Raw genomic sequence first — 20,343 nt, 5'->3', positions numbered from 1 at the left:
CTTGCAAAGCAGAAGTGAATAAATACACATTTACAATCCGGGTACAGAAAATGATGACACACTCTCTATGAAGCTGATATAGCTTCCTTAATGTTCAACAAAAAATAATCTCTGAAGGGCAGACAGGAGAGGATGCAGAGCATGTGAAAGCCTATCTACATCAGGAGGGATCTGACCCACAGCTGGCAATGGGCACCAATATAAAGTACTCTGAAGTGCTTACAAGTCACCCTCATTAGATATGTCTGTGGACCAATCTTGGTCTTTCCCTTAAGTACAACCTTACATCTTTTCATCTGTAGGTTTCAGTGAGACCTGCAAACGTCTGCATGCTTCTGAGAGCCAGGCACATGCAGGAATGGCTGCAGCCAGCCCAGCATCACCTAGCAGTTCACTGGCTAAATGGGAGAGTGTACACCTCCTAGATTTTACTAGTGCTTTGAAGAGTCTGTGTTTTAGCTTCTTACAATGTACTTTACCACATAACCCAAATCCTTTTAAAGAGTCATTTGCCTCAAAGATTATAATAAGGAAAAAGAAAATTAAAAAACATGAGATTTTCACTAAGATAGCCTATACAAAAATTAAACTACACAACCACAAAGAGCTCATCTAGTTAACTCTCTTTCAGGCAGTTTTTGGAGAAACTCTTATTAGTGCTCTTGTGTGCACTTCTTGTGTACATATTCAAATATGCAAGTTGCTACAGATCAAAGGCTCATAACCAGCCCAGGGATGAGAAGCGTGGGACCACCAGGCAAATAAACTGATACAGAGTGAAAACACGGCCCTACAAGATATATTTCAGTAACTGTCAGCCACAAAATAACAACTGAAAACTGCTATCCAAACTGCTATCCATCTGGCACACACGGAAGTATCATCCTAAACATATCCTGACTGCCACATCTTTTTCAGGTGGGTGCCTCCTGCTCATTTCTGATCCAAATTACAGTTTTGTGTGCTAAAGAGAGGACGAGGAGTTGGTAATACTCGTTGAATATGAAGACGGTTTCCAAATCCACACACACTGTGGGACTTGCCTCCAGCCCCTGGTACTCACCACAGCCCAGCCCTGCCTCCCACGTGCCCAGCTTGCAGGGCCCCCCTGCACGAGGTAGGTCAGGGGCACTCCCAGACATGGTATATCCCATGTGCTCAGCACTAAGGCCTCCAACGGAAGAGCCAGGAAAGCTCTTGCTTATGGACAACTTGACTTCACTGTCACCCCGCGACATGAGCAGGGTGTTGTCTGCACTCAACGGCAGCACCGAGAGGCTCTCGACTTAGCTATTTGCTACTTGCGACTCTTGAAGTCCCTACCCCAGGTTCAAAGCGGTCAGGCTTCCATATAACCACAGCAAGGGAAGGGGCATTTCCACACCAGCAGTGTAACCACGAGTCCTGGATGCTGCCTGCACACACGTGGGGCTGCAGTGTCACTGAGGGTGCGTGTGGAGGCAGGGTGGGCACGGTGGGGTCCCTGCAGCAGCGGGGTGGGCACGGTGTGGTGGGTGCATGCGGGGTGTGAGGTGCATGCGGGGTGTGAGGTGCATGCGGGCGCCCAGCCATGGCGGGAAGCTCTCAGCCCCAGGGCCATTCCCCGCAGAGCCTGCTCAGCCCTGGCCTCCAGAGAGCTCCTGTCCGGAGGGGTCAGCCCCCGCTGCACAAACCAAACCAGCCCACACCGGCGTCAGTCTGCAAAGCCCAGCCGCTCCCCTCGGGGGTTATCTCCGCTTCTACCCCCACGCTGCTGGGACACCCCAAGTAATGCGAAAGCGGCGAGGGGCGGCCTGGCCCTCCTGGCTCCCCCGGGGACCGGCCACCAGGCCCCGCCGCGGGCCGAGAAAACGCGGCAGGTGCATCCTGGCGGCAGGGGACGGAGAGAGCGGCGACACAGGCCGGCGGCACCTGCACTCACCATCGGTAGCAACCCTCGCTGGCCTCCAGCGTGAAGTTGACGTGGGTGCCGCGGGTGAAGGGCAGCAACACCTTCGGGATGTTGAGCTTGGAGGAGGCGGTGAGGCAGGGGGAGAGAAGGAGGAGGAGAGACAGCGCCAGCGGCGCACGGGGAGCCATGCTCCGCAACGGGCAACCGCCGCCGGTGTGGGCGGGAAAGGGCGGCGGAGGGCGGTGAGGGGAGGGACGTCAGCGGCGGGGCCGGAGGGGCGAGGAGCGGGGATAGGCCTGCCCCTGCGCGCCCCGGCACCGCCGGGCTGCCCTAATTGGCGCCAGCTGCGGGCAGCGACCGCCGCGTCGAGGCTCGGGCCTGCCGCCAGGTGCAATAACCGCAGAGCTCGGCGGCTGAAAGCGCGCCCGCAGGGGCCGCCGCGCTGTGAGCGGCTGGGCCGGGAGGTGAGCTCTGCCCAGGTGGCGTGGCCGGTCCCGCTGAAGGGATGAGCCAGGCGGCCGCGGCCTAGAAGGGGCTTGTCGGCGACCACAGCCACCTCGGTGCTGGCCTCCAGTTGTCCCCAAGCAGAGCATGAGCTGTACTGGATGGGATGAAGGCCATGGTGTGTCCAGCTGCCCTCACCTTGCCTGGCAGCACCTGAGGGCAGAGCATGGTGAGGGGGGGCTTTAGAAATGCGACCTATGGATAAAGAAAATAAACAACAAACAACGAAGTGAATTAAGTTGTAAATCCTGTGGATTTGAAAACCCTTAAAAGTCCATCGCGGATATGGGTATGATTACGTGCTCTGCTCTTCCAATGTGCATGTTATGGTAGAATCATAGAGTCATTTAGGTTGGAAAAAAACAAGGTCATCAAGTCCAGCCATTAACCCAGCACTGCCAAGTCCACCAGTAAACCACGTCCCCAAGCCCCATCCACATAAATACCTGACTCTACCCCTTCCCTGGGCAGCCTGTTCCAATGTTTGACAACCCTTCTGGTGAGGAAATTCTTCCACATCTCCATCTAACCCCGCCCTGGTGCAGCTTGAGGCCGTTTCCTCTTGTCCCATCCCTTGTTCCTTGGGAGCAGAGCCCAGCCCCTCCTGGCTCCATCCTCCTGTCAGGCAGTTGTAGGGAGCCATCAGGTCCCCCCTGAGCCTTCTCTTCTCCACACTGAACCCCCCAGGTCCCTCAGCCGTTCCCCATCACACCTGTGCTCCAGGCCCTGCACCAGCTCCGCTGCCCTTCTCTGGCCCTGCTCCAGCACCTCAATGTCTCTCTTGGGGTGAGGGGCCCAGAGCTGAACCCAGGATTTGAGGTGCAGCCTCACCAGTGCCCAGTGCAGGGGCACAAACCCTGCCCTGGCCCTGCTGCCGCACTGGTGCTGATCCAGGCCAGGATGTCGTTGGCTTTCTTGGCCACACTGCCAGCTCATATTCAGCTGGCTGTCAACCAACAGCCCCAGAGTGTCAGTTGCACAGAGTGATGCTAACCGGGAAGCTAAGCAGGTTCTTTTGTTATAAAGCCACCAATTTTCTGTATCTTTATACCCTTCAAGTAAGAAGACTTATTTTCCTGTTACTCTTTCTGTCCTAGGGAAAAAAGATGGCTGGCAGACTAGAGTGAAGAAAAATGTGAAGAAGCCAAGACATGAATTATGCAAACCAGGTGAATACCACAAGCAGTCTTCATCTGAGACACTTGGAGCTCCTCCAGGGAACACAGTAAGTAGCTGGATTTCTTCAGCAAGCGTGATGCAAGCTTGACCTTTTCTGTGTATTGCTTAAAAGTTTGGTGGGACAGCGTGGGAAGTAGGGTAATGTAGGAAGAAGAAGAAAAAGAAGGGAAGTATTAACCATCACAGGCAGATCTGTAATCATTTAAGTGTGTTCAGAGCCTGGAATGGAATTCAGGAATCACAAATCTTGATATTTTTCTTTTACCCTGTATTTTGTAAACATATAACAAAACGTATATTTTACCTCCTGGTGGTGGTTGGACTTTGTATTGGATGGCATCACACTACTCAGTTCACTTTGTTACAGATATTTTTGCTGAAGACTCAAATGAACTGGTGGTTTATGTGTGATTTCATAGGATGGAATTTATTTGAAGCACTGAACACAACTGAAAGTACTCACGCAAGACCGTTCTATTCTGTAAGCCAAAAGTCAGACTGGTATTACTGCAGTGTGAATTTGTCCCTGTTGCCGGTATTCATTTGTATGTATCATGTCAACGTATGTTTAAAGGTTGGATCTCTTCACCATTCATGGTGCATGGGAAAGGTCATGCTCCTGGAATTAAAGCTAGTGAATGCAATTACAGTGTAGAGGGTCTCCCTGTCCTTACCTACAACAGAGGGATTAGTATAGGTATGCAGTGAGAGAAGGCATTTTAAGAAGGGTACAACCATCTTGGAATTTAAAGCAGTTTGATTATTCCCAGGAAGCTCAGATGCTACCCAGGGACAGCACTCAAGAGTTTAACCAGCTGTAATTTAGGCAGTTCAGAAGTCAACCAGTTCTTTTCTAAGCAAGTAAACTTATACAAGACTTTTTATTTACCTAGGAGTACTTTTCCTTCATAATTTATTAATCTAGTGTTTTATTTAACAGTACCTCAGCAAGGCTATTCCATTTCCTATCCCAGAGGACTGTGTGCTGCTGTACAGTTCACTTCTCACTGCAGCTTCTGTTTGTCTACTACTCATTTTTTGAATGCATGTCTTGAAATTGTGAGGTCTGATTTAAAGAAGAGCTGAAATTTAAGTCACTGGGCACAAAAAGATATATGGTATTAAAAGCTGTGGCACATCAAGCCACTACATAGAATCGTAGAATGGTTTGGGTTGGAAAGGACCTTATGGTCATCTAGTTGTCTAATCCTCTGCCATGGGTAGGGACACCTCCCACTAAACCATGTCACCCAAGACTCCATCCAGCCTGGCCTTGAACACTGCCAGGGATGGAGCATTCACAACTTCCTTGGGCAACCCATTCCACTGCCTCACCACCCTCACAGTAAGGAACTTCTTCCTTATATCTAACCTGAACTTACCATGTTTCAGTTTGAACCCATCATCCTTTGTCCTGTCATTACAGTCCCTGATGAAGAGTCCCTTTCCACCATCCTTGTAGGCCTCTTTCAAACACTGGAAGGCTGCTATGAGGTTTCCATGCAGCTTGCCCTCTCCAGGCTGAACATCCCCAACTTTCTCAGCCTGTCTTCATACAGGAGGTGCTCCAGCCCCGATCATCCTTGTGGCCTCCTCTGGACTTGCTGCAACAGCTCCATGTCCTTCATACATTGAGGGCATCTTAACTTGCTCCCCAAAATACAGAGGTTTGTTGGTACTTTTCTTCTTTACTCTTTCATTTCAATCAATCTGTAACCTTCGTTCATAGGCATGTTATGGAGTTCAGTCAAGACTCCGGTATTAGGGAGGGATGTGATAAAATAGCCCATGACTAAATCAATACAATGTGTTTGCAGTTAGTATAATTACAACTGAGTAGATAAGAAGTAAATAGTGAGTACCTGGCATCCTATACTGTGAATGAGGCGAGAAAATGTCAGTACTTCCTAGATTTTAAAAGAAGGTTTTGCAGTCTCTATATATATGTCTCTCTTTCATCAGCAGTGTATGGTGATGGGTATTCAGTGTGTTACGGGAAAATTATTGTTGTTCTCAAACACTTCTTAGACTCGAGTGATTTTCATAAGGAACAGCAAAGTGCACTTAGGACCTCAAAGCTTATTGATGAAACATGACAGGTAAGTACAGCAATTAAATGTCTGACATATCTTTCAGATCATACTCAAAAGCATGATAAGCAATTGTAAGATTAGAACAAGGCAAGAGAAGACTGATGAGCAACTCTGCAGTTTCCATTACACAGTAAAATTACGAAAGGATTTTCTGCTTGCTTAAACTGAAAGTCACGCACTGCAGCACTGTGTTAGTGTTAGAGACTGTGTTGGGTAGAAAAGAGTGGGCTGGGGGCAGACAGTGCAGCTGCATGCTTGGTGAGGGGTTACTAAAATCATTGCTTGACTTGACATAGTTGCTGCAGTGCTCTACTTTCTTTTCCCACACTGCAGTGATGAGATGGATATGGAGTCAGCACATCCTTTCTTACACTAAAGTAACAGTGCAAAGAACATAAACATAGCTCCATTCACCACCAGTGGGGTGGTTGGCTGTCATGGTACAGAAGTGGAATAGGAGAGACATATTGGGAGGTTATTCTACATTCGTCAATGTACACCTAAGTAAGTCTGATAAAGAACAAAAATGGAAATTCCTTCCTCACAAAGAATGCAATTATAGAACAATAGAGGGAGTATTTTAATGAACTGCTTAATTGTGAGAGGGATAAAGGCAAGCAATAAATGCTTATTCTCCAACCAGCTGAGCCATCTGTGGAAGAATTACATTTTAAGGAGATTTAAGAGGCAATCAAAATACAGGAAGTAAATAACAAAACACCAGGTGCTGATAATGTTTCTACTGAAATACAAAAATGAAAGGGGGAGAATTACTGAAAAGTTTTACAAACTCACTTGGTTGTTCTGAAGATCTGAAAACACTCCTGAGGAAGCAAGGAGACATGTACTTGGCTTAAATCTTTAAAATTCATCAGTTGCTGGTGGAAAGGTATTTTTTATAAAGCTAAAAAACAACCTCTATCAGTAGATTATGAGGTGATCTTCTGTTTGCAGTGAAATAATTGTAAACCCTAGTTCAGAAAAAGAAAACGTTTGACAGTGATGATGGTGCCTATTTGATTGTTTTCCCCTTGAATTGCCTCAATACCTCACCAGCCCTCAGATCTTAAGGGTATACAGGATGAGTGCCTCTTGTCCTTTGGCAGTCCAAGGACTTGCAGAGCTCATCACATTCAGGAAGGCTAAACCAGCTTGATATGAGTACTAAGCATGTGTCTAATCTTAGGGTTGTGCATACATGCTTTACCAGATTGAGGCCCGAGTCTCTGATACATTTTGAACTCAGGTTCCAGAGTTCATTCAGGAAAAAAAAATGGGTTTCTTCAAAACCATCTGGCCAAGGAACACCTGACTGTTTCCAGGCATTTTGTATTTTAAAAAGTCTGATTAATTTAAAATCTTTAAAAATACTCCTCTACACAAAACCAAACAACAAACCAAACCCCCAAACCAGAAAATTCTGAATAATTGCACCTCACAAGGTGAAATTCAAGCAAAATAAGGCAGTGAGGTATGGAAGATTATTTTAAAGTTTACTGGGTCAAGCTAACTCGAAAGAGTTCCAACTATAACCCTTGCAGATATGTCTGTATTCACTATATATATGTATGTGTGTATGTATGTATGTATGTATGTATGTATGTATGTATGTATAAGGCTGTCTCTGTGTAGTACCAGCAGCTAAATGCATTGGGTACAACCTAATTGTAAGAACAGTGTCATTAAACTGGAAGAATCAGAGCTCACACTGTAAAATGATGAAAAATACTCTGTGCCATCAAGCTCTTGAACATCTGAAATTATATTTGATTTAAAGGCTAAAGAGTGGCTGTCAAATAACAGTGGTTGTCAAAGACTGTTCCTCTAGGGATGAAGCTCTGGTTGAGAAGAGTTGCCTACACCAGGCTGAGTAGGGCAGCTTAATAGACTTGGTGAAAGACAGTAGTCTGGGAATAGTAACTTGAAGTGAGAATAACGGTGATGGGTCATTACTATTTGTGTTTAAGCTGAAGAATAAAATAGTATCCTGCAAAAATCACTGGAAAGATGGACTGTTTGCTTCCTCCTTCTCAGGCTGCATCATGCACCACTTCAGCTGCTCCCTTTGAGAGCGGCGATGGGTGAGACAGACACAAAGTACAGTGCTTTATGTGTATTTCCTGGCCAAGCAGCTCTATGGCTTTCACTACTCTGCCTCCTTGGCTATTTGGTTCCATCCTCATAGCTGCAAAGCCTTGCAAAACATCTCCACCAAAGAAATACCAGTCAAAATAGTACTTAAGGTAGTCCAATATATGAAAAGGTACTTAAAAAAACAGTCATCGGAGGAACAAGATTACAACTGGTATCCCTTAGTAATAGCAAAAGGCTATTAGTACTATTAGTAGTTCACAGATCATTTAGTTGAGCTGTGGCTATAACCACTCATCATTTCAAACTGAAGTGGAAGATCTTACATACATATATCCAGATGAACACAGCTGCTAAGCTTGACTTGCATTGGTCCTGCCACCAGCAGTGGGTGGGACAGTATCCTCCTGCCTCTGCATTATGCCTCTGTTCAGCTGCTCTTGGCTGGTAGAGATGGAATTGTGAGGAGACATTATACTTCATTACTTTAAAATAAGTGTCTTAGATAGAGTACATAAACCAACACTCCTTTTTCAATTATTTATCACTTTCTGTACTAGTAGAGTTATCATGTTCAATTTACTGTATTAGACTTTCTGTATCTTCATATGCCCATTGAAGATTTTATGAGAACATCCTCTCAGCCTTACAACCATTCCACACAGAGCTAATGATGGATTGACAGCAGCTATAATACTGGCATAGCTTTGGTTATGCCTGCCAGTATTTTCCTTCCAAGAGAAGATGCTTGGCCAAAGGCAGGCATGAATCCAGTAAATTTCCAAAATTAAGGCAGCCAGTTAATGGTAATAAGGAAGGAAAATTTAAAATTCCACCAAGGTTGATTTCCTCCAGAGTATTCAGAGAGGAGCACTTGTGTTTGGAAGATCAGTAAAATAAGGACCGAATCTGCCATCCAGAGTCCAATCTGCCAGGGATGTCACTGGGAATGTTTGAATATAGACCAGGTAAGTAAGATGGAGTCCCAAAGAGAAATGTAGCTCTTTTTAAATCTGTTCCTATCGAATAAATCTGTTTGATATGCAAGACTTTGCCAGATAATACAAAACCCCAGGACCCTACTAAGTTATTCAGGATGAGTCTGATAACACTGAGATTATTAAACAGTAGTATCAGATAAAAATAAACGTTTTTCACTTCAGAGCTGACCTACCTTTCTAATGTAAATTTATGGTTATTAGAGGAGGTTATTTATAGCTGTCAGTTCAAACTGTTACATAACAGTGCTTCTGCCCCGTGCCTTTATTCACAGCTAGAAATCACAGTGATGAGGTATTCATGCAAAACTGAATGAATGTAGGAGTGATAAGAATGCACCAGACGAGTCACACACAGAAATCCCAACCTTTGTTTCTGCTTCAAATACATCAGGGACATTTAGGAAAACACAGTAGTCTTAAATCTGGAAAATAATCAGTACCGTTTATAAATAGGCTTGTGCATATGTTTAATGCCCGAGTTACTAGTGCTAAGTGAATTGTGATCTTTTCAAGGTTACTTGGTTGAAAATTATGGAACGTACACCTCAAATTTTAAGTGGGCAAAGAAGTACAAAAATTCTGAGTCTTTAAATGTTAACACAGTTCTGACTTGGTTTACTTTCTATGCTTTTTAACATGGGACAATTTATGAAATTCCATCATCTTTTCTACTTCTCCCATTTTCTTCCTGCAGTAGTCTTCTGACCTCACTTATCTCAGCATGGGCAACAACAATCTAGAGGGTTTCTTTACCTACACAGCAGGATTGTCAGACTTCCACTGTGTTTCTCCATATATGCTGGCAGAATATAGGATATATTTCAACTATAAAATTGCAAATTTTATTCAAAATCTATTTCTTTCTTTTTTTTATTCTAATATATACATAAGCACAACAAAGTCGGCACCTCTGTCTGACCTTGAGGAAACCTAGCACAAATTGTGTTATGTGAGTCCTTCCAGAGGAGGCAGTAGAATGTTAGTAGAAAAGCAGGAGGTGCTGCAATATACAACAGAATATAACAAGTCACACCCACATTGCACTGAAGTGAACTGATTTCTATTTTGTCTCCTTAATTCCTTTCAGGGTCACTTTCCCTGGTCAGCCATCGATCAGATCACCTTGGGGAATGGAATATTCAACATTTTAAAACCAGCTATCATTGCTGAAGCAAAAAGTTGGCTCCAGTATGAATTTGCAACTGCAGATTTGTAAAGAAAACATACATACAGTATCACTGAGACAAGTGTACTGCAGGCAGTGAGGCACTGGACAGAGACAGGTTTCTTGGGTTTAAAAATAGATTCTTGGCAAATCCAGGTCTGGTCCTGGCAACACAGCCACAGATTGCAGGAGTGAAACTGGGCCCAGGCCAGCAGTGTGGCACAGCCAGCTAAACTCCATGGCCTTTGAAACTGAGGTCTGAATTTTGCTGCTTGTGGCCATCTCTACACGCATACAGACTCTTTGGTCTTCTGTGTCTGTGCTGCCTCTGGCTCACCCTAGCTACATGCAGGCCTTTGTTCTGGCTTTTGGCCTTCATGCTCTTCATCTCAGACTGCCGCTTCACCCCTGCTCCAGGATGCTTCGCAGGTATTTAATGGCCATGTTTTCACAGCTGCCCATTATCCCTATTTTGCAGATACATGACTAAAATCCATGAAAGAAATGTGAGATTAAGCTAGAAATAACATTTTTAATATTCATTATCCCCGTCTAACATACCAAGCACCTCCCCACTATATGTCTACTATATGTTTGGGTTCCCCACATATGTGTACTATGTGTTTGGGTTTCCCAGGTGGCCTCTATCAAGCCTGGAAGTGTGATCTGGGTGAATTTTGGACGCTGAAGAGGGCTTTCTTCAGGCAGGCCAGTCTCATTAGCTTTTGCTGGGCACCTGTAAATCTTGCATGCAGCCACTGTGCATACTATAATATCCTGTACTCAGATATGTACAGTAAATCTGACTGTACCATCTGGCCCATTGAATAACAGACATCTAAATTGACAAGTTGGATATACATGGAGAAGAATTAGGACATACTGAACACTGCCCTACTCTGGCATGACCACTGAAAGTATAGTCTAGTCCAGTTAGAATGGCCTTTAGTTTAGGCCCCTAATTTATCCTTGAGATGGGATCTTTGTTTCTGAAGTTGCCAATCCAGGTGATTAAGTGTGAGTGTGTATGTAATGATTCAGGAATTGCATGAAATATTCTTCTAACCTAAGTAAAGGAATCAGCTTTGACTAGAACCTATATACAAAATTTTACTAAGACAAGGCACATTTCCCAAATAACTTTATGCCTTCCTACGCAAAGGTCTATTAACTCAGTAATACAGGTTATGAAAATGTTGAGAATTTAAATGCATTATTATACCTGTATATTTTTGTGAACATTTGTGCTAATAGAATTCCGAGTGTTCAGCAATGAGGTCCATTTCAAAAGCATGTGAATACTCATTAGTGGTTTTTTGTGTTATTCTTCTAGCTCTTCTTTGGTACAAAGTTTAAACAACAGGATTAGTACTCAGAAGACACTAATTAGGGCATTCTAAAGCTGCTGTATAAATTACACACCATTTTACATGCTGAAGTATACTAGTTTCAGAAAGAACTCTAGACATTCTGCTGCTGTTAATAACACACCTAACTTTTAATCCATTAGTTTTTATAACAGTACCAGAACGCTAAGAAACTGCCCTTTTTTGTGTGGCTTGGCGATGTTTGCCCCAAACATGTTTTTTGCTTACAGAAATATCTGCTACAGACACTGCATCAAAGTGCCAGAGAAATGTGAGTCATTTTCTGATATCTAGAAAAATCTGGATGACTTGGACAAGGAAGCACATCCTGCCAACATGACTATAGCTACAGCAGTCAACAGGTTTAGTACATTTTATTCCTCTTTTACTTGATTAGCTATAGAGTTTATACTTTGTCCTCTGTGGATCAAATACCTAAACAAGTTTTGACATTCCAATGTTATTCTAGCCAACACGCTTTTAACAATTTCATAGGGGAATAAAAGTGCTTAAAAGGGACTGTTTGATAGCCCAGTGATTCTGCAAACAGCAAGTGGGACAAGTGGACAGAGGTGATATTTCCTCTTCTTTCAATTGGTTTTGTTTTCTCCTTAACTAGCCTGTTTATCACAAGTCACATCATTCAGTGGAGATTGCAGGTCCCTGTACTTGCAGAATTTTGTGTAGTTGGTGTGGTTTGGGGTTTTCTTCAGATTAGGAATAAATCACAAGTCATCTCGATTTTCACCATCAGCACTGTTGTTCCTATGAAGGGAATTTAATTAATTAGGCTGTCAGTTTTCAATCCAGTAGGAGGTTAGTATTAGCATGTCCCAAGGATCTGAACTGTGGTTTGTACTTAATACATTCATTTATTATCCAGAAAGGCAAAAATGAGGGGTAGAACAAAAAAACGAGCTCAGCAGGATTTGCAGATGACAAACTTATTTAGTGTAAGGCTTAGTAAGAGAGGGCTGTGATGAACTTCATGGAAACAGAACTAGACAAATTGGCAGCATAATGGTTGATGAAATTCAGACACTGACAAATGCAGGGTACAGCATGTTAGAATGAAAAATCTGACCTGCTGTACACGCAGCCTTGTTCTAACATATCACTCACTGCCAAGGGGAAAAAGAGCCCCCAAGCACAGTTAAAAACTCTTCTCAATTCCCAGAGCAGTCAAAACCAAGGTCCTGTAATACGAAAAAAATAGCATTGAAAAGTCCCACAATGTAGTGGAAAAACAGAACTTCTGGTTTTACTTTAAGCTTTACAGTAAACCATGGTCATTCCATCTCACATGAGATATGATAGAAGAGGGCCGCATCTCTAATAACACCTAAATGCATCTAAAGCCTGGTTCGTTTCTGATGCCAGCAGCTGGAAGCCCATTCATGCAACACCTGCTGGGCTGCGTAGGAGTCTGTGATGATAGTTTGCCTCTCTCTGATTTTCATTATCAAGCTCAGTGCCATTTGGTAATATTCTCTGTTCCATCCATTCATCAAGGGGAGATCTGCTCCTTACTACATGTCCTCAGTCTGCTTTTACTCATTTATGATCACCCCAAGCACATCAACATCCATCTTCCATGTGGTTTCTCTTAACCAGCTACCATCTTGATTGCACCATTTGTTATATTCTTTATAAATGTTTCTTCTCAAGATCCTGAGAACATTTATATTCTCCTTTCCACACATTTGCTTTTCTTATTGGTTTTGGTTCCTTTTGAGTAAGTTCTCACTATCTCAGGTCAGTTCTCTGCATAACAAGCACACTAATCGGAGGATAACAGGACAAGAAGATCAGCTTATAAACTTGTTAGAGCCAAGCTTAGTTACACTGTAAGCAACAGTAATCCTACGAGACTAAACACTTGTTAAATGAACTCTGCTCCAGCATGAAGCAGTAACGAGTGGTGTCCCTCAGGGATCGGTGTTGGGACCGGTCTTGTTCAACATCTTTGTCGCTGACATGGACAGTGGGATTGAGTGCGCCCTCAGCAAGTTTGCCGATGACACCAAGCTGTGTGGTTCGGTTGATACCCTGGAGGGAAGGAATGCCATCCAGAGGGACCTTGACACACTTGTGAGGTGGGCTGATGCCAACCTCATGAAGTTTAACCATGCCAAGTGCAAGGTCCTACACCTGGGTCGGAGCAATCCCAGGCACAGCTACAGGTTGGGTGGAGAAGAGATTCAGAGCAGCCCTGCGGAGAAGGACTCCTCAACATAAAGAGGACATGGAACTGTTGGAACAAGTCCAGAGGAGGCCACGAGGATGATCAGAGGACTGGAGCATCTCCTGTATGAAGACAGGCTGAGAAAGTTGGGGCTGTTCAGCCTGGAGAAGAGAAGGCTGCATGGAGACCTCATAGCAGCCTTCCAGTATCTGAAGGGGGCCTATAGGGATGCTGGAGAGGGACTCTTCATTAGGGACTGTAGTGATAGGACAAGGGGTAATGGGTTAAAACTTAAACAGGGGAAGTTTAGATTGGATATAAGAAGGAAATTCTTTCCTGTTAGGGTGGTGAGGCACTGGAATGGGTTGCCCAGGGAGGTTGTGAATGCTCCGTCCCTGGCAGTGTTCAAGATCAGGTTGGACGAGGCCTTGGTTTAGTGTGAGTCATCCCTGCCCATGGCAGGGGGGTTGGAACTGGATGATCTAAAGGTCCTTCCAACCCTAACTATTCTATTCTATGATTCTATGAAATTGCAATTCTAAACTTTTTCTCCAGTGGAATTGCCAACAGTTCTTTGTAGCTGTGGTGGTAACTCAGACCCAACCCCACAGGGGGCTCTTTGTCTCATAATTGCAGGTTTTCATGCAATCATCAAATTTTCACTCATTTCAGTAACAACATTTTTTCTTAGTTTTCTCATGTAAGTGGTTTACAACAAGTTGCAGAAAATGAATCAAATTAGAAGAATCTCTGTATAGCCCAATCTTGGCTTATTTTACAGTCATGGGCTTTGACTTGAAATGCGTACAGCTCTGAGTATTTCACATTATGAGAGCCCCCACAGTGCCACACTGGTTTACATAACAAGGGATCTGACATCATTCCTAGAAAGAGGAAAAACGGGTTAAAGCAACTGCAGCATGTGGCTTCTCCTTGTGAATTATTCCTCCCAGATTTTTATGCAGTTGCCTACATTAATTATAAGGATGCCAAATTTGATGGACAGCTCTGTGTCCATCAAATGAAATTAGTCAGAGATTCCCACTAATACACTGGATAAAGGTCTGCAGCTTGGAAATATGCAAGTTGTTGAATTTTTCACTTACTAGTTCTCATTTTGCAACCAGGATCTCTGTTCACAGCTGACTGCTGCAGCAGCTTTTGGGACTGCGATTATTACCAATTGTTTGAATAAAGATTTGGTATTTGAAAGTTTGAACCTTTTGCCTTTAATGAATAGGGCAGGGTGAAGGGAAAAGGTAGTGAATTATTCACTAACATTTGGGTCAATTACAGGCAAATGACTCTTTCAAATTGAAAAGTACTTGGTGAAAAGCAGAAGACAAATGAGATTTTTCTGTATAAATAATGAATAGCCCTAATTTTTAAATGTAAAACCCAAAATAAACAATAAATTACCCTCCATTATCTGTTCTGTAGCTTTGCAATAAGATGTGTTTGGCTTTCGGGAGTTCAGAGCACCTTCTGGTCGACCTTCACGGTTTCTTCTTTCAGATCTGATCTTGCATCTGCTTCGCTTTAAAGACTGTAATTCTATTCCACTAAAAATATTATGCTAAAAGCTCATAAAGCCTTTTTCCTTCCAACTTAGGCTTGATTTTCATCTTGCAATGAACTAAACAGATGAATTACACTGCAGGACTGGGTGCGTGTGCAAGTGCTGTATTTGCAAAAAGCAACGTTTGCTTCAGAATTCAAATTTAAGCCATATCTCAGGCACTTAACTGTCCTCTTTTCTTAATCCTAGATCTCCTTGTAAAGGATGTAATTTAATTAAAAACCATTCAGTAGAGCACAGGATACTCCTTCAGTGCAGAAGCTATTTGTAAAAGATCTAAATATTTCATTGGCTTTCCAAATTGTTTCACAAATGCATCATTGGACTTGGAGATGCTCTGCCCCTCAGCAGATGTGTGCCTGTACTTACCCTGGCACACTGCATGCCCTCTGAATTGTTACATATGAATTGCATCTTTTGCTTTAAACTGATCCACAGTTGAGGTGAGTGTATCTGAAGTGGATATATGGCTGCAGCTCATGGTTGCTTCTGGTTTGTAATAGCAAATAGCTGGCATTTTGGAAATAGTGTCCTGGATCCTACTCTAGACTGTGCATTCCTTCCCACCGGCACCGGGCTGCTCTGGATAGAGACTAACATTAAAGCAAAGCCTTGATGCCTTAGAAGGCCAAGCAGGGTATCATTTGAATCAGATAAACCTGCTTTTCCCTCAGAGGGTTCTGTAATCAATTGACAAGCAGAAAAAATTGATGGGTTTTAATCTTTTCTCTACTTAGATGAAAAATTAAAACAAGACTGTCTCTTAACACATGACAGACAATTGAAGACATCATTCTGAACCAGAGCATATCTGCCCTGCAAGCCAGGAGATATAGTTCAGGCTGGTGACCTGAATTTATACCTGGCTACTGATTGTATCCAATTATGTACTTACATCCATGATGCATTTGCATTTTGCTGCAGTTCACCATTTACTCTTTGTGTTGCCTTTTTTGCCTGCTAACAAAGCAAATCCCCACTGTACTAGCCTCCACTCACAACGAATGAAAAGTGTGAATACATTTTAGCTATGGCAATACAAGTGGGTAATACAAATTTGGCTTGGTAATATGGTTAAAATACACAAATATTCTTTGTAAACTGCTAAAATTTAGCTTCTGAAAAAATGCAAGGATTTATTTTTTTTTATTAATGAACCAACAACTTGTATATTGGATACTGAAAATAAGAAGGTACCTGAAGTTTTATCTTTACACAGCACTGTCCGTCACCCCTTCTCCTCCTTCCCTTTCTCCCAGCTGTCCCTTGCGTCCTGGTTTATAGAAGGAGCAGAGAAATGCTATTGTCTAATAATTAACAAAGTGGGTAAACAGCTCAGTGTTGCAAGGCAGGCACCAGGAAGGGGGAATAGTCTCTAGAGATGTCAACTTAGTGTGAATGGGCTTGTCCATGTGGAGGAGAGAAGGCTTTGGGGAGACCTTGTAACAGGCTTCCAATATCTTAAGGGCGCCAACAAGAAGCCTGGAGAGGGGCTTTTGACAAGGGCCTGTAGGGACAGGCCAAGGGGAATGGCTTTAACCTGCCAGAGGGGAGACTGAGATGAGCTCTTAGGCAGAAGCTCTTCCCTGTGAGGGTGCTGAGGCGCTGGCACAGGGTGCCCAGAGAAGCTGTGGCTGCCCCATCCCTGGCAGTGTTCAAGGCCAGGTTGGACACAGGGGCTTGGAGCAAGCTGCTCTAGTGGAAGGGGTCCCTGCCTGTGGCAGGGGTTGGAACTGGATGAGCTTTAAGGTCCCTTCCAACACAAACCAGTCTGGGATTCTATGAAAATTAGCAAGGGTTAAGCAGTCCCTCTGCTTGACTACCTCACTCCTAGGCAGTGAGCTCTGCACACAGACTCCAGGAAGAGGGAAAGGTGAAACCCAGAGCATACTGCACTGCCAGGAGACGGCACCGATCTGTGTAAATATTACATATAGCTTATTTCAAATCCAGCCAGAGTAACTCACAGTCTTCTGTTTCTGGAGCTAGGTATTTACTATGGAGTTTGTTTCTCATTATCTGTCACTTGACATAGCCTCCAGCTCATCTTGAGTCCAAAATAACACTATGAGGTTTTGTAGCATTCTCAGTAGGACACTGGTGTCATACCCAATGCATGGAGCATTTACAGTGGAATAAGAGTTATCTGTGATGATGGACTTCCTGCCTCTGGCCTTCAGCTTAAACACATTTGAAAGTACGAAGAAGGTGGCTCCCCAGGGGCTTAGTTGTCTCAACAATCTAAATGGATGAAATGTACTGCAACTGTTCAGCTGGGCTCATATGGAAGGTGGCTTCCAGGCTAGGTTAGTTTTGCATGATGGAGAGGAATTTATAAGGACAAGGAAAACACACTATTGAGTTTCTTTTCTTTTTTTAACAAATGCCACTGTTTAGTCATGCAAATATTCAAATAAAGCAATAACAGCTTGCTAAAAGACAGACTATTACAAAACATACCAGTTCAGATAAAAAGATGCTAAAAATTATATCTATATATAAAATAACAACACTGAAGAATTGGGTAATACCAGAATAAGATTACTTGTGCAAATTTAATATACCTCTTCTTTCATGTGTAATATTTTAGAATCTTTTAATTACTTCTTCAGACAGTGCTGCTGTATGGGCAGGGACCTTTCAGAAGGACCCAACTCTACTCAAGGGCACAGAAAGGACAATACTGAGATACTTTGTTTTCTCATTATTCAAACATGTGCCGAGAAGTTATCTATTGTGCATGATTCAAACCATGCTCTGGAGAAGAATAATTAATGTCCTTTTCTGTCACATCCATCCATCCATCCAAGAGCCACCACCAGCAAACAGATATCCTGCACCCCAGAGAAGTTGTGTAATTACAGAGGTAGTGGTGTTAATAATGCTAAATACACATGTGAACAGCTGAGCCACAGGTCCATAGTTCACAGCTACTCATTAAATGTCCTTGTTTAGGGGCATACTCAAGGACTCCTGACATTGATACCTTTAAATGTTACTTTTGTTCATTTTACTTATCAACAAGTCTGTAATGCCAAGCCAGCAATGTGCCAACCTCAGGCACCCCCTAACCAGTGTGTTATTAGCAAGCATTCAGTGAAAAGCTTTGGTCCTAATTATGAAGAACAGTGTCAGAAGTAAGTTGATACTGGGAGAGCCTAGAAAGAATATACTGCATTGCATATTTTGGTTCCCCATACTCAACCATAACAGTTCTTACAAACACGTGAAACTCCTGGGGGTTCTGCCAAATCCCAGCTAGATCTTCTGTCCCTCATAGCAGCCACGTAGCCCAAGGATGTCTGCAGTTTTCACAGGTAAATTATTTCAGCTAGAGAACTAGAAAAGACCAGACTGACCCAGCAGAACTGACTCACCTTGAAGTTAAGCCCATATTTCATAAGAGAACTTGAGAGCTGCAAATACTCTCATGGGCTTCACTAATCAGAGAGAGGGCTGGGGTGGGGAGAAGAGGGAAAAGCAGGGCAGCAGGCAGGAGATGAACTGCCTTACCTGGGCCTTCCATGATTTTTATAACTTTTCCAGCACTAAAAGAAGCAAGAGAAGTCTTTACCCCATGCTGCTGCTTTAAACCACCCAAATCAAGATGATAGAAGCTGCAATTAATGCAGCACTAATACAAGAATTAGTGTAATCACAAAGGCTGAATGAGAAGGGTGCTAATTGCTGGCCATTGGCATACTGCAACCCATAAACAGCCTATTAGCCTAAGAAGTGAGGGAGGTTTAATTACCAGCACCTTGTATGATCAACATATCTTAGTCAAAACAACTTCCTGGGGAATAAAAATTAGGTGTGAGTTGTTTCTCACCCATTGTAAGGAGTTTTGCTGAGGCAGTTGAAAAGCATGGAGAGGTTTTGCTCTGGCTGCAAGTGTTAAGCATATGGAAGATGGTGAGGGAAACAGAAGGGCTCATCTTTTCCTGCAATTCTCTTACTCTTTGTAAACATTATGAAGGATGCTTTAGTAATTCCTAAAAAGCAAGATTTCTTAAGCTGCAATTGCATCACTGTGCACTGAGTGTATATTTGTTCCCATACTACTTCTACTACCTTTTCATATATATAGATATATATGTATATACATATATATATATGTGTATATATATATACCTTATGGTTCTTCACCAGTAAGAATTTTTATTGCAATGCAACCATGCTATGTTACTTTGTTCTAAAGAAACAGAGATCACATCTCAGGTATAGGGGGATGATGCAGCAGTATTTGTCACAACTAGTTTTGGGGTAGATTGTGTCTGGCAGTTCCTCTGGCCACCCACCAGAGCAGCCCAGAGTTGTGTTGCAGCCACACGGAGCCAATGCAGGCTCTCCTTTGACGCTTTATTTTCTTGCTGGTAGGGTTTATCTTCACTTCATAGACTTTTGGCTTCCTGAAGAGCTTCCTGGGTACAAAGCAGAGCAAGCATGGTTGCAGGGTCCTGCCTGGCACCTTGAATTCTGTGAGCAGTGTATCCCAGTCTAGATCAATTGTAATTAAGTCCATTTAAAGAAAATGTTGCTAAAAGTGACTGAAAAATTGATTTGAAATTCCCATTGGGAAGTTCCTTAAAGAATTTGATCACCATGAGTTGAAGGAGTGTTCTTCACCCTTTAAAAATGAACAGTGAATATCCCCAGCATCCCCCATGTATGCCCTTTTTCTTTTGAAGTGCTTTGTATAACAGTTGAATTCTTTCCATCAAGAGCCATGGCCTGGCCAATGGCAGGGGTGCACAGCGATGCTCTTAGGAGCTGCATGGCCTTGCTTAGCTACATTTTCCTATGTCTGTCCTCTTGTGATCGTGGCATCTTTGTCATTCAGCAGCTGAAACTTCTGTCTTACTGGAGGGAAGTTTACTATACAGGCATAAGGAGCTGGATTGTACCAGCTGCCTGCTTGTGAAAACAAGAGCTGGTATTAATTCATGATGCCTAATACAGTTCATCTCTATCATGTGCTGTGATATTGGAGAACACATAAAATGTCCTCACTAGTTATCCCAAGACATCTCTATCTAAACATCTCATGGTGCCATTGAGGAATTTCATCTGAAGGCGTTTGAAGGAGAATTTCTGAATAGTTCAAAGCTATTAAAGCTTATCAAACCTACAAAGCCTGGAATAAAGCCAGGTCATTTAGTAATGGGTCACATAGTTGTAGTTGCTTTGCTTCTCTTGATTGTGCTTAGCTGAATGTTGCTATTGGAATTCCTTCAGGATCTCTCTTGAGGTGTTGTTACATTGCACTTAGGGATCTAAAACTAGTA

General features: G+C 43.2%; 1 protein-coding gene and 1 long non-coding RNA gene across 2 annotated transcripts in view; one reads left to right on the top strand and one right to left on the bottom strand.

Annotated features, from left to right (window-relative positions):
* NUP210 (nucleoporin 210) overlaps positions 1 to 2,129 on the bottom strand; it is a 66,935-nt gene extending 64,806 nt beyond the window's left edge. The window contains exon 1 of the mRNA XM_057404182.1: positions 1,922 to 2,129. Coding sequence (XP_057260165.1) covers positions 1,922 to 2,079 — 158 coding nt within the window. The 5' untranslated portion in view covers positions 2,080 to 2,129. The remainder of the gene's footprint in view (positions 1 to 1,921) is intronic.
* A 1,377-nt stretch (positions 2,130 to 3,506) lies between these two features.
* LOC130596511 (uncharacterized) lies at positions 3,507 to 17,357 on the top strand. Its single transcript, XR_008971542.1, has 3 exons — positions 3,507 to 3,620; positions 9,847 to 12,052; positions 17,198 to 17,357. It is a non-coding gene; the product is annotated as an uncharacterized LOC130596511 (long non-coding RNA).
* The last annotated feature ends 2,986 nt before the right edge of the window (positions 17,358 to 20,343 follow it).

The sequence above is a fragment of the Pezoporus wallicus genome, unplaced genomic scaffold (genome assembly GCF_028554395.1).
Source record: "Pezoporus wallicus isolate ANWC-B61680 ecotype Strahan unplaced genomic scaffold, APGP_CSIRO_Pwel_v1 contig_5935, whole genome shotgun sequence".
NCBI lineage: Eukaryota > Metazoa > Chordata > Aves > Psittaciformes > Psittacidae > Pezoporus > Pezoporus wallicus.
Note: the sequence above shows the minus strand (reverse complement) of the source record. Positions and strands in the feature narration are given on the sequence as shown.